Source organism: Trachypithecus francoisi, unplaced genomic scaffold (assembly GCF_009764315.1).
Source record: "Trachypithecus francoisi isolate TF-2019V2 unplaced genomic scaffold, Tfra_2.0 Lachesis_group2, whole genome shotgun sequence".
NCBI classification, from domain to species: Eukaryota; Metazoa; Chordata; class Mammalia; order Primates; family Cercopithecidae; genus Trachypithecus; species Trachypithecus francoisi.
Window position 1 is genome coordinate 152,639,520 of NW_022681465.1, and position 17,868 is coordinate 152,657,387.

General features: G+C 43.5%; 1 protein-coding gene across 3 annotated transcripts in view; it reads right to left on the reverse strand.

Moving 5' to 3' along the window:
* Positions 1–5,128: 5,128 nt before the first annotated feature.
* The window catches only part of UBE2D2 (ubiquitin conjugating enzyme E2 D2), a 68,283-nt gene continuing 55,543 nt past the window's right edge, over positions 5,129–17,868 (reverse strand). For all 3 annotated transcript variants that reach the window (XM_033181038.1, XM_033181037.1, XM_033181036.1), the window contains 2 exons: positions 9,893–9,986; positions 5,129–6,065 (listed from right to left, as the gene is read on the reverse strand). In XM_033181038.1, the coding sequence (XP_033036929.1) occupies positions 6,020–6,065; positions 9,893–9,986 (140 nt within the window). In that variant the 3' untranslated portion in view covers positions 5,129–6,019. The remainder of the gene's footprint in view (positions 6,066–9,892; positions 9,987–17,868) is intronic.

The window sequence follows — 17,868 nt, forward strand, 5'->3', positions numbered from 1 at the left end:
ACTCTCCCCACTTACATTTTCTAGAGGCTCTAAAGTTTACGGAAGGGAAACATCTTTTTAAGATTTAAGATTTTTAAGTACCAAAAAGGAAGTTTAAAAAGAATCAAGAACAAGTGGCTCAGGGCAGGGAGAAGTGTGCCTGGGAAAATGGCAGCTGTCACTCCTTGCATCCTTAGAAGCTGGGAAAGGAACATGGTACATTCACCAAGGCTGCTGCTGCTCTTTCCTGTAGAGCAGTCACAGGAGGCCTGGACTGGACACTCAATGGCCTCTTCTTGGCTTTTCCACATGGGATCAATCATTTGCTTTCAGAGTACAATGTTGGGCAATCAGGCTCCTCAGCTCTGGAAAAAACCCTTCTACCAATAACAACTTACACAGGACGTTAAGAACAAACATACAAACAAACCACCACTCAATCAAAGAAAACTATTAAGCTGCTGTCTTGGCACTAAGGTATTCATATAGTTTTACATCTGCTAAGAGGCAGATTACACTGTTTCTGATCAGATAAAGATCCACAAATAATTTAATTTAATGAAAAGTGACTGCTCATCACAAAAATGTCTGCCTCTGCCTTACCCAGACCAGGAGTAGACACAGAACGAGCAAAGCTGGTTGGTGATTGTATTATACATTCAGTCAGAGGACAAAGGCCTTAAAGGCTTACTTAGTCCTAATCATTGAGCTTTTCTCCTTACATTTACTAAGGTAAAATATGCCAACAATGAAGGAATTGCTTCATGAATAGTAACCTTGACAATATGATCCCATCTCATTTCCCTATTTCTAAGCTCATCTGAGAAATTGGTCTGGAAATATTCAGAGGGGCCTGAATATCAACCACTTATACCAGTCTTGACTAAAAAAGGTTATAGTGCCAGGGAAACACTTAAAAAAGGCTTTTGTTGGGTGGAGAAAACTAAGAAAAAGCCAGTTTTCATCTAAGTGCATGCACAATGTAAAAGAAAATGGGCTGGGTGAGGTGGCCTGTAATCCCAGCACTTTGGGAGGTCCAGGTGGGTGGACTGCTTGAGTTCAGGAGTGTGAAGCTGCAGTGAGCCATGTTTGCGCCACTGCATTGTAGCCTGTGCAACAAAGTGAGACCTTGTCTCAAAAAAAAAAAAAAAAAAAAAAAAAGAAAAGAGAGAAAAAGAGAAGGAAGGAAAGTAAAGAAAGAAAGAAAAAGGAAAGCGGGGAGGAGGGAGGCAGGCAGCCAGCCAAAGGGAGGGAAAGGAAGAGAAAGGAAAGGAAAAAAAAAGGAAAAGAAAAGAAGGGACCAGCTGGGTGCGGTGGCTCACACTTGTAATCCCAGCACTTTGGGAGGCCGAGGTGGGTGGATCACGAGGTCAGGAGATCGAGACCATCCTGGCTAACACGGCCAAACCCCATCTCTACTAAAAATATAAAAAAATTAGCCGGGTGTGGTGGTGGGTACCTGTAGTCCCAGCTACCGGGGAGACTGAGGCAGGAGAATGGCATGAACTCGGGAGGCGGAGCTCGCAGTGACCCGAGATTACGCCACTGCACTCCAGCCTGGGCGACAAGGGCAAAACCCAGTCTCAAAAAAAAAAAAAAGGGACCAGCTCCAGGAGTGCCCCAAAGGAAGTCTATTTCCTCTTGTTGGATGTATAGTGCAAACAGTTTGCCACCTTCAGTTATTTTCATATTAAAAATCTGCTTTCTTGGCCAGGTGCCGTGACTCATGCCTGTAATCTCAGCACTTTGGGAGGCCAAGGTGGGCAGATCACCTGAGGTCAGGGAGTTCAAGACCAGCCTAGCCAACATGGTGAAACCCTGTCTCTACTAAAAACACAAAAAATTAGCCAGGCGTGGTGGCATGCGCCTATAATCTCAGCTACTCAAGAGGCTGAGGCAGGAAAATCACTTGAACTTGGGAGGTGGAGGTTACAGTGAGCCAAGATCGCCCCACTACACTCCAACCTGGGTGACAGTGAGACTTTGTCTCCAAACAACAACAAAAAACAAACCTCCTTTCTCCTAACATCACTCATCAGAATAACCTATCACTTGAAATAGTGTTTCACAAAGGGAAAATAAGGAAATCAAAAGGAGATGGGATTCCAAACGCTAGTGACAGTTTTCTGTAGGGGTAATAAAAACGCTTACTCCTGATTTGGAAGGAAGGAAAGATGTATTTATAATCCTGACTCAGGAATGGGAAAAGAGGTTTTTTTATTTTTTATATTTGAGACTGAGTTTCGCTCTTGTTGTCCAGGCTGGAGTGCAATGGCGCGATCTTGGTTCACCACAACCTCCGCCTCCCGGATTCAAGCGATTCTCCTGCCTCGGCCTCCCGAGTAGCTGGGACTACAGACATGCGTCGCCATGCACCGCTAATTTTGTATTTTTAGTAGAGGCGGGGTTTCTCCATGTTGGTCAAGCTGGTCTTGAATTCCTGACCTCAGGTGATCCACCCACCTTGGCCTCCCAAAATGTTGGGATTACAGGCGTGAGCCGCCAGGCCCAGCTGAGAGTTCTTCTCTTAAAAACTTACCCTGGGTAGGCCGGGCGCGGTGGCTCAAGCCTGTAATCTCAGCACTTTGGGAGGCCGAGACGGGCGGATCACGAGGTCAGGAGATCGAGACCATCCTGGCTAACACGGTGAAACCCCGTCTCTACTAAAAAATACAAAAAACTAGCCGGGTGAGGTGGCGGGCGCCTGTAGTCCCAGCTACTCGGGAGGCTGAGGCAGGAGAATGGCGTAAACCCGGGAGGTGGAGCTTGCAGTGAGCTGAGATCCGGCCACTGCACTCCAGCCTGGGTGACAGAGCGAGACTCCGTCTCAAAAAAAAAAAAACAAAAAAACCAAACCAAAACAAAAAAAAACTTACCCTGGGTAGTTAAGGGGTGCCATACAGCACACAGAGACAGAGTCAGAGTTTCACCTTAATTACAGACAAGGGACAGTTTATAGGCATTCCAGCCATTATTTAGAAATAATCCATTTCTCCTGACAAGCTACGCAGGTCTCAAAATAACCTGCTGAAGCAAAGAGGAATGATTCAGAAAGCAGAGTATCTTAGCAGTTGGAAGTGAAAGAAGAATGCCTCTATTGCTATGTTAGCGTAGAGAAAGGGTCTCTCTCTGACAACTACCTTTTCCTTCTCTCCACGGACCTTCCTAACTTCTTCCTCCCCACCCCTACAGCCCTCCTTCCAAGTCTTTGTACTAGTCAAAAGTGCATAAATCCGCAGGACAATGCTACCTTTGACCACTGACTGGCCAATAGCAAAGCATGTAAGTATCTGAAGTGACTTTTTACCAAGACACTGCCCCAGCTTTAACCTGACAAAGTACTTTTGGCTATTAAGAAGCAAACAAAAGGAAACCATACTTGATGTTCTCCTGTAACTTTTCCAAGATAATCAAGGTTTCTACAGACTGGCCTTTACATATGACAAAGCCATAGAAACTTCTGTGATGAGCAATGTGGTCCCAGATGAAAACCACCCTGAGAGGGACTTTTTTTTGGTGACTGGGAAAAGTGGCTTCCCTCACTGGGCTTTCATTCTGGCCAGGTACATATACACAGACTGGACCAAAGAAGCTTCATACTCAAATTGGGCAAGACCAAAACGCATTCAAGGGCCTAATGTTGTTTGTGACCATCCAAACCCCTTCATTTGGCACCTGCACACCTGGAGGATGGCTTTTATTTGGCACCTAAAAATACTTAAGAACATTCTTGTGAAAATATCCATATTATGATCTCATAAATGGTAATAAGACGGATGCTAAGATGACAGGCAAATATACAATGAGCTTTCAGGATCTGTGCAACTGACCCACAGTCAACAGTATATAGCTAATAGCAAGCCAATAACTGATGGAAGGCTGGGTATGGTGGCTCATGTCTGTAGTCCCAGCACTTTGGGAGGCTGAGACAAGAGGATCGCTTGAGCCCAGGAGTTCAGGACCAGCTTGGGCAACATAGTGAGACTCCTGTCTCTAGAAAATTAGCCAGGTGTGGTGGCATGTGCCATAAGTCCCAGCTACTTGGGAGGCTGAGGTAGGGGCTGTTTGAGCCTGGAAGGTTGAGGCTACAGTGAGCTGTGTTGTCATGACTCTGACTGCACTCCAGCTTAGGCAAGAGAATGAGGCCCTGTCTCTCTCTTAAAAAAAAAAAAAAGATGGATTTCCACTTGCCAATAATACTGAGAATACAGGGTGATTTTAGGCTTAAGCTAAATTCTAACTCCTTTCCCCACAACTGTTAACAGTTAAGCCTTTTCTGCAAAGTCAAGGATGCTAATAAGCATCCCTGAAATGCTTATAAGAGAACTGTAAGAGGTTTTGGGTTTTATCACACAAGTTCCAAGGTGGAGGAGCAGTGACAGTGAGAGATAAGACAAGGTGAACAAGTTTAAAACCAAAAGCAGTGGACATTTATTCCTTAATTTTTGTGCAAGAGTGTAAAGATGCATTTGAAAGAACCTGATGGCTAGAGCATCAGCCATGGCTTTCAGGTTGGCCTAGTTTACAATCAGGAAAAGAAGGAAAAAAAAGATAACTTGCCTAGTTCACATGATTGATGTTTCTGGCAAACACAGTCGTTTACAAGTTTCAAGCTATATTTTACTCGAGTCAAGGGAAGACTTCAAAAAGCCACATACAGTACAATTTAAAATGGGATGAATATCCTGCAAATGTTAGTGCAAAGTAATTATGTAGACTCTCCAAACAAGATTGTGCTCTTGTTTCCCAGATTTGGTCAATGTTGCTCTTTTATGATTACAATCACAGAGGCTTAACTTACCAAATAGCAATGCCTCTGTGTTTTATGTCCTGTGTACCAAGGGAATGTCACAAGGTTTTGAAGAAACGCAGCTTAGTTTCATTAATAAAGCAAATTTCTTATTGAATTTAACAATCAGGTTCCTGGAATGCTGCATGTGTTAAGTTTCATGGAAATGCTCTTAAGCTTATGCCTCTATCTTGTTCAATAAAATCACTCTTAAGATATCCTTTTTACTATGTAACTGGAATTGTTTCATGATCTTGAAATGCAACCAGTATAAATGAACATTTCAGAAGTGGGAGAAAATCCACCACTAATCTCAACTAGACAAACTTCTTAAAAATCAAAAAGCCTATTCACACAAAATTATATGTAATGACTGTAGTAATCAGTTTATTACACAGATTAATCATTCTTGAACGTACAAGCTCCAGAGGAGCAACTGGGTCTTTAAATATACACAAGTATTTCCATCAAATGAATTTTCACCCTTACATCCAAATAGACCTAAGCGGTTAAAAACATAAGAAAAATAAGAGCTATTAGCTATGTATTAACTGAGAAACCACATACAAACCAAAGAATATGGAAGAGAGGAAGAAGGGATGAAAGGCCAAAGGTTGAAGGGGTAGGGAAATGCAAAAGAGTTGGGAACAAAGCCCATCACACTTGATGTACTAATAGCTCCAATCCATTTAAATGTTGACCAGTTAAACTTAGACCTTAAAATGCAGGATGTGGGTAGAGTTTAATCTGGTTGGTCATAACTTTCACCTAAGACGTAGCTCCTTCGGAATAAAATGAATACAGACACAGTTTCATGTTCTTCACCTTGCTTTTCATAACTGTTTTGAGTTTAAATGGATTCCACTTAAAAATAATCTCCTACAGGTGAGTGGAGCCTTTTCTTTCCCATCCAAGCTCACACCATACCCACCACCCCCCTCACACCTTGCTGTTATCCAAATTTAAGTCAGTAAGAAAAGCTTTTAGTCTCACACCTAGGTAATGCCTGTAGAACTGGCTTGTCACACACACACTTCTCTGCTAGGAGGCAATGTTGGTACAGAAGTACAGTATTTCTAGTTTGTTGTTCCAAGTATGTACAACACGCAGCACTGCTGTATCAGGTAAACATGTGCACAGGGGAAGATGAGGCGTGGGCTCATAGAAAGCAGTCAAATGGAAATCAAAAGGACTTTCTCTTTCAGAGTTCCCCTATCTTTATTTGTAGAGGTTATCCAATAATTTCTTTAATTACATCGCATACTTCTGAGTCCATTCCCGAGCTATTCTGTTGTACCTGTACACACAAAGAGAAGCTTGGCTTAACACAGGTGTGGAGTCAGTAAGCAACAGATTCCATTCATTATCCCATCAAGTAACTTGAAGAGAGTAATTCATAGGACATTCAAGGAAAGGCCCCTTTCTATCCCAAATTTCTGATAAGCATTAATTCAATGATAATGGGAAGGAGCTGTAAAATGTGAAAGTCTCCTTTAATTGCTACTTACAGAGAGTTCTGATTAAATTTTAGTATTTGTTGGCATATACCTTATTCTATACTTGATTGGCCCATTGCTACAGAAGACATCAACTCAATTCATTTATTTAAAGTACTTGAAACTACATGATTCTACATTATATAGTTATTGAACTCATATACTAATAATGATTAAACTGACATAAGGCTGGGTGCAGTGGCTCAGACCTGTAATCCCAGCACTTTGGGAGGCTGAGTCGGGTGGATCACTTGAGCCCAGGAGTTTGAGACCAGTCTGGGCAACATGATAAAACCCTGTCTCTACAAAAAATACAAAAATTAGCAGCGTGTGGTGGCGCATGCCTGTAGTCCAAGCTACTCAGGAGGCTGAGGTGGGAAGATCGTTTGAACTCAGGAGGCAGAGGTTGAAGTGAGCTGATACTGCAACACTGTACTACAGCCTGGGTGACAGAGTGAGGCTCTGTCTCAAAAAAAAAAGGGGGGGGGAAACCCCAACTTTCCTATCAATAAAACTGGTTCTGGTAGAACTTATTTCAACAATTCGGTTGACAAAATGAATGGGTTTATTGCTTCAGAAGAATGTTTGAATAAAGTAAGCAGAGCAAATGGTTCTATAATTCTATTAAAAAAGGGATGCTAGGCCGGGTGCGGTGGCTCACGCCTGTTAATCCCAGCACTTTGGGAGGCTGAGACGGGCGGATTACCTGAGGTCAAGAGTTTGAGACGGGCCTGGCCAACATGGTGAAATCCGGTCTCTACTAAAAATACAAAAAAAATTAGCTGGGCGTGGTGGTGTTCACCTGTAATCCCAGCTACTCGGGAGGCTGAGACAGCAGAATCATTTGAACTTGGGAGGTGGAGGCTGCAGTGAGCCAAGATCGTGACATTGCACTCCAGACTGGGTGACACAGCAAGACTTCAGCTCAAAAAAAAAAAAAAAAAAAGATGCTAGAAAAAAAAGAAAGAAAGATAAGGTCAGGTGTGGTAGCTCATGCCTGTAATCCTGGCACCTTGGGAGGCCAAGGCAGGAAGACTGCTTGAGGTCAGGAGTTCAAGACCAGCCTGGGCAACACATCAAGACCTAATCTCTATTAAATTTTAAAAAAGAAAAAAAGGGATGCTGAGCCTGGGCAACATAGGGATACTCCATTGATACAGAAAATTTAAAAATTAGCTGGTGACTGGGTGTGGTGGCTCACGCCTGTAATCCCAGCACTCTGGGAGGCTGGGGCGGCTGGATAACTTGAGGTCAGGAGTTCCAGACTAGCCTGACCAACATGGCAAAATCCTGTCTCTACTGAAAACACAAAATTTAGCCAAGAATGGTGGTGTGCGCCTGTAATCCCAGCTACTCAGGAGGCACGAGAATCACTTGAGCCTGGGGGGCAAAGGTTGCAGGAAGCCAAGAATGCACCACTGCACTCCACCTGGGCAATGGAGAAAGACTCGGTCTCAAAAAAAAAAAAAATTAGCTGGATGTGATGGCATGTGCCTGTGGTCCCAACTGCTTGGGAAGCTCAGATTGGAGGACTACTTGAGCCTGGGAGATTGAGGTTACAGTGAGCTGTTGATTGTGCCACTGCATTCCAGTCTGGGCAACAGAGCAAGACCCTGACTCAAAAACAAAGCGGGGTGGGGATGGGTATGCTGGCCTCGCATGGTGGCTCATGCCTATAACAACAGCACTTTGGGAGGCTGAGGTGGGAGGACTGCTTGAGGCCAGGAATTAGAGACCAGCCTGTGCAACACAGTGAGATACTGTCCCTACAAACAAATAAAACAAATTAGCCAGGTGTAATGGCATGTACTAGCAGTCCTAACTACTGGGGAGGCTGTGGTGGGAGGATCACTTGAGCCCATGAGTTTGACACTGCAGTGAGCCACGATTGTGCCACTGTACTCCAGTCTGGGCAGAAGAGCAAGACCCTGTCTCTGAAAAAAAAAAAGTGGGGGGTTAGAGGGTGGGGGCAGTGCGGTTTAGGAAAGTTCTGTTCAACAGTGTTCAACATTACTCCATGCTGACTTGGGAAATGACTTCCGGTAAGCATTCAGGCCCACAATTCTAAATATTGGACAAAACAGTTCACTAATCAAAAAAATTTGTGAATAAATTCACAAATAGGAAAAAGCAAGAACCAACTGTTAGAATACCCCATTCCCAGTGTTACCTCCATTAAAAACAAAAAAGGTATCTATGCCTCTCTAATCCAGTAGAATTCAAGTAATTCTTAAATCCTTTCTATTTTAATTTTTTTTTTTTTTTTTTTTTTTTGGTAATGGGAATCTTGCTCTGTCGCCCAGGCAGGAGTGCAGTGGCGCAATTTCAGCTCACTGCAACCTCCACGTCCTGAGTTTAAGCAATTCTCCTGCCTCAGCCTCCCGAGTAGCTGGGATTACAGGTGCCCGCCATCACGCCTGGCTAATTTTTGTAGTTTTAGTAGAGATAGGGTTTCAGCCTGTTGGCCAGGCTGGTCTCAAACCCCTGACCTTGTGATCCGCCCACCCTGGCCTCCCAAAGTGCCGGGGTTACAGGCATGAGCCACCGCGCCCGGCCCTAAAAAAAAAACTATCTACCCTCTCCTATCTACTTCCTCTTATAACGTCACTGAATAGTACATAAAACAATAGATGTTATTAGTGCTAGGCATAGTGGTATATGCTTATCATCCTAGCTACTCCAGAGGCTGAGGTAGGAGGACTACTTGAGCCCACGAGTTTGAGACCAACCTAGGCAACATAGCAAGACTCCATCTCAAAAGAAAAAAAGAAAAGAATAAATGCTACTAGAACACTTTCAGCTACTATCTCTTTTGATATCTTGACCACTGTTCAGTAATTCATAGTACAATTCTAAAACACCCAAATTCTACAATCAAGTTTTGTTTTTAAAAGAAATTTGGGGCTTTCATGCCTAATGGCATTTATTTACTTTCTTCCTTTAGATTATGTCAAATGGTAGAAAATCAATTCTCTTTTCCCATTAATTCACAAATACAAATTCACAAAGCAGGCAAATGGGTACTTGATGAAAAATGCTTTATATATCAAAAGCCAAGCATAAGACATTAAGCTGTTGAAAAATATACCATAGGAAAGTTTTTGTATGGGCATGGTGGCTCACACCTGTAATCCCAGCACTTTGGGAGGCCTAGGCAGGAAGATCATTTGAGGTCAGGAGTTCGAAACCAGCCTGGCCAACATGGTGAAAGTCTCTACTAAAACTACAAAAAAAATGAGCCTGGTGTGGTGGCCCGCACCTGTAATCTCATCTATTCGGGAGGCTGAGGCATGAGAATCATTTGAACCCAGAAGGCGGAGGTTGCAGTGAGCCAAGACTGCACCACTGCACTCCAGCCTGGGTGACAAAGTGAGACCCTGTTTCAAAAAAAAAAAAAAAAAGTTTTTGTAGACAAAAGGAGTCCCATGAAACAATCAGGGATAATAAGACTGGCATCATCTACTTATAATAATACTCAATGCATATATTCTTCTTTTCTAGCCCCGGGAGAGTATATTAGGACTTCACTTTAAATATTTGGCCCATATTCAGCCCTTAAACAAGAAAGATTTGTGACAAACATCTCCATCCCACCACAGACAACTTTCCATCTTGAGGCCATACTTACTTTTCTCTATCTGTTTTGTAGATCCGAGCAATCTCAGGCACTAAAGGATCATCTGGATTGGGATCACACAACAGAGAACAGATGGATAAGAGTACTAGAATGAAAAAAATCGTGTAAATTAGTAGAGGATAAAAGCAAAGGGTTGAGAGAAACATGAGATGCCAAAACATGAGAAAATTCTAAGAATTTATACTGTAATGCCTACAGCTTTGTAAGTTTTACTTACCTTTATATTAACAGTAAACAACAAGGATTTTTTTTTTTCTCTTTTATAGCAGAGTTGAGGTTTCACCATGTTGGCCAGGCTGGTCTCGAACTCCTGACCTCAGGTGATCCACACATCTTGGCATCCCAAAGTCCTGGGATTACAGGCGTGAGCCACAGTACCCGGCCTAATTTTTGTATTTTTAGTAGAGTCGGGGTTTTGCCATGTTGGTCAGGCTGGTCTTGAACTCCTGACCTCGTGATTCACCCACTTAGGCCTCCCAAAGTGCTGGGATTACAAGCGTCAGCCACCACGCCTGGCAAATAGTTTTTTGAGACAGAGTCTCACTCTGTCGCACAGACTGGAGTGCAGTGGTGCAATCTCGGCGCATTGCAAGCCCCACCTTCCGGGTTCATGCCATTCTCCTGCCTCAGCCTCCCGAGTAGCTGGGACTACTGGCGCCCGCCACCATGCCCGGCTCATTTTTTTGTATTTTTAGTAGAGATAGGGTTTCACCATGTTAGCCAGGATGTTCTCGATCTCCTGACCTCGTGATCCACCGTGTCCAGTCTACCAACAAGGATTTTAAGAAGCTTAAACAGACTTCAGTTAGGTCATTAAAAAACAAAAATGAAGGCCGGGTGCAGTGGCTCATGCCTGTAATCCCAGCACTTTGGGAGGCGGAGGCGGGTGGATCACAAGTCATCCTCGGGCTCAAGTCATCCTCCCACCTCACTCTACAGGGGAGACTACAGGTGAGTGCCACCACGTCCAACTAATTTTCTTTGTATTTTTTGTAGAGGTTGGGTTTTGCCATGTTGGCCAGGCTAGTCTTGATCTTCTAGGCTCAAGTGATCCACCTGCCTCCGCCTCCAGAAGTGCTGGAATTACAGGTGTGAACCACCACACCCGGCCATATCTATCATTAACTTATGCATTCCTTACTGAACGCAAAGGGGGCATAAAGTCACTGATTACATTAAGTTCAGTAGCCTCTGACATAATGAAATAAATTTAAATCCTTCTATACTAATGCTAATAGAGCGCAGCCATCTTTCTTTTCTCTAATGTTCTGTACCAAGAGATAATAACTCTCAGCCTACTTTACTCCCAGCACAGAAATCCAGCAGGGAAAGGATTCACTCATATTCCTATCAAATCTATCCTATAGAGATCAAGGGCTTCTGAGAAGTAAAGAAAAAGTTGACATGCCCTATTCGGTTTGGTAACAAAAATGCTATTTCCTTGCCTTAAGAGTATATGAAAAGTTCTTTTAAAAAAATCAGGAAAGATGTTTTGTGACTCTTCATTACTGTTGCCCACAGTTCTGGCAGTTGGCATTCCAAAAACATTTTCCCACTGTCAGGTGTCATCACCTGAAGCCCTCTTCAAGCATAGAACATTCTAACATCAATTAGGAAAGACCACAGGTATTTCCTGGAAATGACAACAGGAAGTTAGAAATTTTTGAATGTTCCTTTAACTTATTCTTCTAAATATTCTAATAAGTCAACTTTAAAGGACAGGTTTTAAAGAAAGGGCTCTTCCTTCTTTCTAGAAAAGTAGGGTACTGGCTATCTGGACCTTGTAAAGATTCTTAGTACACTACTTAGCTTCTTGAATTCATGAAAAATTCCTTTTGGTTTATAATATACTGATATGGTTTGGATCTGTGTCCCCACACAAATCTCATGTTCAACTGTAATCCCCAGTGTTGGAAGTGGGGCCTGGTGGCAGGTGACTGGATCATGGGGGTGCATCCTTCATGAATGGTTTAGCACCACCCCCTTTTTTTTCTTTGAGACGGAGTCTCGCTCTGTCGCCCGGGCTGGAGTGCAGTGGCTGGACCTCAGCTCACTGCAAGCTCCGCCTCCCGGGTTTACACCATTCTCCTGCCTCAGCCTCCGGAGTAGCTGGGACTACAGGCGCCCGCCCGCCACCTCGCCCGGCTAGTTTTTATGTATTTTTTAGTAGAGACGGGGTTTCACTGTGTTAGCCAGGATGGTCTCGATCTCCTGACCTCGTGATCTGCCCGTCTCGGCCTCCCAAAGTGCTGGGATTACAGGCTTGAGCTACCGCGCCCGGCCAGCACCACCCCTTTGATGCTGTTCTTGTGATAGAGTTCTCATGAGATCTGGCTAATAGTGTGTGGCACCTCCCCCCATCTCTCTCTCGGTCCTGCTACTGCCATGTGAGACAGGTGGCTCCCCCTTTGCCTTCTGCCATGAGTAAAAGCTCCCTCAGGGCTCCCCGGAAGCAGATACTGCCATGCTTTCTGTATAGTCCACAGAACTGTGAGCCAATTAAACTTTCTTTTTATTTTTTTTTTGAGATGCAGTTTCACTCTTGTTGCCCAGGCTGGAGTGCAATGGCGCGATCCTAGCTTCCTGCAACCTCTGCCTCCCAGATTCAAGTGATTCTCCTGCCTCAGCCTCCCAAGTAGCTGGGATTACAGGCATGCACCACCACGCCCAGCTAATTTTTATATTTTTGGTAGAGATGGGGTTTCTCCATGTTGGTCAGGCTGGTCTCAAACTCCCAACCTCAGGTGATCTGCCCGCGTTGGCCTCCCAAAGTGCTGGGATTACAAGCGTGAGCCACTGCGCCCAACAAACCTCTTTTCTTTATAAATTATCCAGTCTCAGGTATTTCTTTATAGCAGTGCAAGAATGGGCTGATATATATACTATACCTTTTTCTGTAAAGATAATAACTCTTATTTCTATAACCTGTATAGTTTCTTCATTGAACTTTTACCTATATATATTTATCAGTATTACTTTTTTTTTTTTTTGAGACAGAGTCTCGCTCTGTTGCCCAGGCTGGAGCACAGTGGTGTGATGTTGGCTCACTGCAACCTCCACCTCCCAGGTTCCCAGGTTCAAGCAATTCTTGTGCCCCAGCCTCCTGAGTAGTTGGTACTATAGACACACACCACCCTGCCTGGCTAATTTTTGTATTATTGGTAGAAATGGGGTTTCACTATGTTGGCCAGGCTGTTCTTAAACTCCTGACCTTAAGTGATCCACCTTCCTCGGCCTCTCAAAGTGGATTACAGTCATTACTGCACCTGGCCAGTATTTTCACTAGTGTTACAACGACAGTTACTTTCACTTCTAAAAACATGTAATCAAATGGCTTTATGACACACTTATCTGCTTCCTTTCATTTTTTTTCAGTTTTTTTTTTTTTTTTTTTTTAAATATATATATATAAGGTCGGGCGCGGTGGCTCAAGCCTGTAATCCCAGCATTTTGGGAGGCTGAGACGGGCGGATCACGAGGTCAGGAGATCGAGACCATCCTGGCTAACACGGTGAAGCCCCGTCTCTACTAAAAAAATACACACACACAAAAAAAACTAGCCGGGCGAGGTGGCAGGCGCCTGTAGTCCCAGCTACTCTGGAGGCTGAGGCAGGAGAATGGCATAAACTCGGGAGGCGGAGCTTGCAGTGAGCTGAGATCCAGTCCGGGCGACAGAGCGAGACTCTGTCTCAAAAAATAAATAAATAAAAAATAAATAAATAAATAAATATATTTAGGTCCCCGTCATGGATCTTCAAAGTAGAGGGAATACTGGGTCAAAATTTCTATCCTTGAAGACAGACTATATGTTAAAGGAATAATATCATACAGGATTAAGGCGTTTCATAGAACTACTTGCCCATACATTCAATTTCAAAAAGGGAATCATTAAAACCTTAAACCTGAGACAGTTAACACAATCAAATTCAACAAAATGGCACTGCAATTATTTTAAAGGATAGCTATCCAGATAGAACCTAACAAATCAAACTTGTAACAGTCCTTATCATTTACAATAGCTGAAAAAAAATCAATGCTAGGCGAGAGAAGGGGAAGAACAAAAAGAGATATGGCAATAATTTCAGCTATCTTGCGCCTCCAACACCCCAACCCACCAAAACACACCTCTCACATAATTCCACTTATCTTGGTCCCATTACTAGATTTACATCTCTATTGCTATTTGGTGAAGGAAGTGCAACCAATGGGACCTTCACCAGGCCAGGCACAGGTCCATAAACACTTTCTCAAGTAGCTCTTGAATTGTAAGAGGGCCCACCAAAAGAAAAGGGGACTCTTCTCTAAAAAACTACTTCATTACAACTTTTTTTAAAAATGTGGTTCTCTGGCATCCTGTTTTTATTTCTGCCTAGGACTCTAAAAATTTTACATTAATGCCTCAGAGTTTTGTTTGCTTTAAAAAATTAATTTGTGGGCCGGGCGCGGTGGCTCACGCCTGTAATCCCAGCACTTTGGGAGGCCGAGGCGGGTGGATCACAAGGTCAGGAGATCGAGACCACGGTGAAACCCCGTCTCTACTAAAAATACAAAAAAAAATTAGCCGGGCGCGGTGGCGGGCGCCTGTAGTCCCAGCTACTCTGGAGGCTGAGGCAGGAGAATGGCGGGAACCCGGGAGGCGGAGCTTGCAGTGAGCCGTGATCGCGCCACTGCACTCCAGCCTGGGCGACAGAGCCAGACTCCGTCTCAAAAAACAAAAAAAAAAACAACAAAAAAAATTAATTTGTGGCCAGGAGTGGTGGCTCACACCTGTAATCCCAGCCCTTTGGGAGGCCAAGACAGGCGGATCACCTGAGGTCAGGAGTTCAAGACCAGCCTGACCAACATGGAGAAACCCCGTCTCTACTAAAAATACAAAATTAGCCAGGTGTGGTAGCGCATGCCCTGTAATCCCAGCTGCTCAGAAGGCTGAGGCAGGAGAATGGCTTGAACCTGGGAGGTGGAGGCTGCAGTGAGCCGAGATTGTGCCACTGCACTCCAGCCTGGGCAACAAGAGTGAAACTCCTTCTCAAAAAAAAAATAAAATAAAATTTTAAGATTGAGTCTTGACATCCAAGTTATAACATGACAAATATTCAACACTTTTGACAACTGTGCCTTTATCCCAGTTTCTGGAGTACTTACAAGGAACCAGTTAACTGTCCGTTTTTGCTTCTTTAATCTTCGTAACAACAATGAAATATTTATTATTGTTCCTTTTCTACTGATGACAAAATTTAGGAATATAGGGGCCAATGTGTCTCAAGTCTCATTTAATAAGAGGTGGATCTGAGATCTGAACACAGGCAATTGGATCTAGAATCTATGTTCTTTACCATGAAACTACGTTGCTTCCTGTCTAAATACATGCGTTAAACAAATGCTAAATTATAAGCAGATAATTTCTACTAAAAATACAAAAATTAGTTGGGCGTGGTGGCGGGCGCCTGTAATCCCAGCTACTCGGGAGGCTGAAGCAGGAGAATTGCTTGAACCCCGGAGGCGGAGGTTGCAGTCAGTCAAGATCGTACCATTGCACTTCAGCCTGGGCAACAAGAGTGAAACTCCGTTTCAAAAAACAAAAAAACAAAAATTCATACACCACGTTTCACCACACAAATACCAAAACTAACATTGTTTGTCTATTTCTGGCCACTTAACCACCTTTTTTTTTTTGAGATGGAGTCTCGCTCTGTTGCCCAGGCTGGAGTACAGTGGCGTGATCTTGGCTCACTGCAAGCTCTGCCTCCCGGGTTCATGCCATTCTCCTGCCTCAGCCTCCCGAGTAGCTGGGACTACAGGCACCCACCACCACGCCCGGCTAATTTTTTGTATTTTTAGTAGAGACGGGGTTTCACCATGTTAGCCAGGATGGTCTTGATCTCCTAACCTCGTGATCCGCCCACCTCGGCTTCCCAAAGTGCTGGTATTACAGGCGTGAGCCACTGCACCCGGCCTCACTTAACATACTTTTACATGTAACTTTTGTTACAGTGTATATGCCTTTTTTCTTTTTTCTGCTTTTCTCACAGTATTTTCCTATTTTCGCAATATTTGTAAAGTTCAATACTTTTTTTTTTTGGCAATAGAGTCTCCCTCTGTCACCCAGGCTAGAGTGCAGTGGTACCATCTTGGCTCACTGCAACCTCCGTCTCCTGGGTTCGAGTGATTCTCCTGCCTCAGCCTCCTGAGTAGTTGGGCACACGCCATCACACCCAGGAGTGTACAGGCGCGTGTCATCATACCTGGCTAATTTTTGTATTTTTAGTAAAGATGGGGTTTTGCCATGTTGGCCAAGCTGGTCTCAAACTCCTGGTCTCAAGTGATCTGCCCGCTTCAGCCTCACAAACTGCTGGGATTATAGGCATGAACCACTGTGCCTGGCCAGGGTCAATACTCTCTTAAATGCATGTGCTAGAACCCATTTATTTTTTCCTCTTATGTAAGTAACCTCTAATTTTCAGAACTAAATCACACTGTCACAAATGTACTTGCATACAAAGTTTTTTCAGCATTTGGGATTGTTTTCTTAGTATAAATAAATGAAACTAGAATTATTGCGTAAATGGGCATGGATGATTAAGTATCTTAACACATACTGGCAGACTGGGCTCTACAAACCTGTACCTCTACTTGAAGTATAGAGTGTTCATTTCAATATACCTCATTAGCCTTTTGTCTCCTTCTAAAAATATCTTTGTTAATTAAAAAGGTAAAAAAGGGGCCGGGCGCGGTGGCTCAAGCCTGTAATCCCAGCACTTTGGGAGGCCGAAACGGGTGGATCACGAGATCAGGAGGTCAAGACCATCCTGGTTAACACAGTGAAACCCCGTCTCTACTAAAAAATACAAAAAACTAGCCGGGCGAGGTGGCGGGCGCCTGTAGTCCCAGCTACTCGGGAGGCTGAGGCAGGAGAATGGCGTGAACCCTGGAGGCGGAGGTTGCAGTGAGCTGAGATCCGGCCACTGCACTCCAGCCTGGGCCACAGAGTGACACTCTGTCTAAAAAAAAAAAAAAAAAAAGGTAAAAAATGGGAATGTAACATTCATTTATTTATTCTTTGGTCCCCCTGTGTCCACTCATCTATTAGGATCTGAATTTTTTTCTGATTTTTGTACTTCATATTTTAAACATATTAATCCATTACCATATTTCATTTTTCTCTTAAACAATTGATTTCATTTTCACAAAAGTACATCCAGTAAGCTCTTTTATCACCTCTCAGAGTAGAGTGGTGAGATCTGATAAAGATTCTTTTTTTTTTGAGACAGAGTCTTGCTGTGTCCCCCAGGCCAGCCAGGCTGGAGTGCAGCGGCGTGATCTTGGCTCACTGCAACCTCCGCCTCCCGGGTTCAAGCGATTCTCCTGCCTCAGCCTAAAATATAAAAATTAGCCGGGCGTGGTGGTGGATGCCTGTAATCCCAGCTACTAGGGAGGCTGAGGCAGGAGAATCACTTGAACCCGGGAGGCAGAGGTTGCAATGAGCCAAGATTGTGCCACTGCAGTCCAGCCTGGGCGACAAAGTGAGACTCCACCTCACAAAAAAAAAAAAAAAAGAAACAAACAAACAAACAAAAAATATATATATATACAGAGAGAGAGAGAGAAAATTTTAATCCACTTGTGATTTCATCTGGGAATAATGAGAGAGTATTTTAATCCAAGTGTGATTTCATCTGGGAATAATGTTCAAGGGTTGTACAATTTCAAACCAACACATAAGACAACTACATCACTCAGTTCATTGATATAGAAACCTAAAGACAAGAGCTGGTAAAATATTTACCAATATTTCGTTCTTCAAGAACCTAATGTCTATGTTTATACCATAAGCATTTGTCTAAAGGGCTGATCTATTTCCTGTTCTGGAATAGTCTCTATCTTTTCCATTCATGAATCTCAAGGTTGGAAGAGATGTTAATTGTGTTTATGTTCTAAAAAAAATTCATACCAGTGTCCATCTTTTTTTT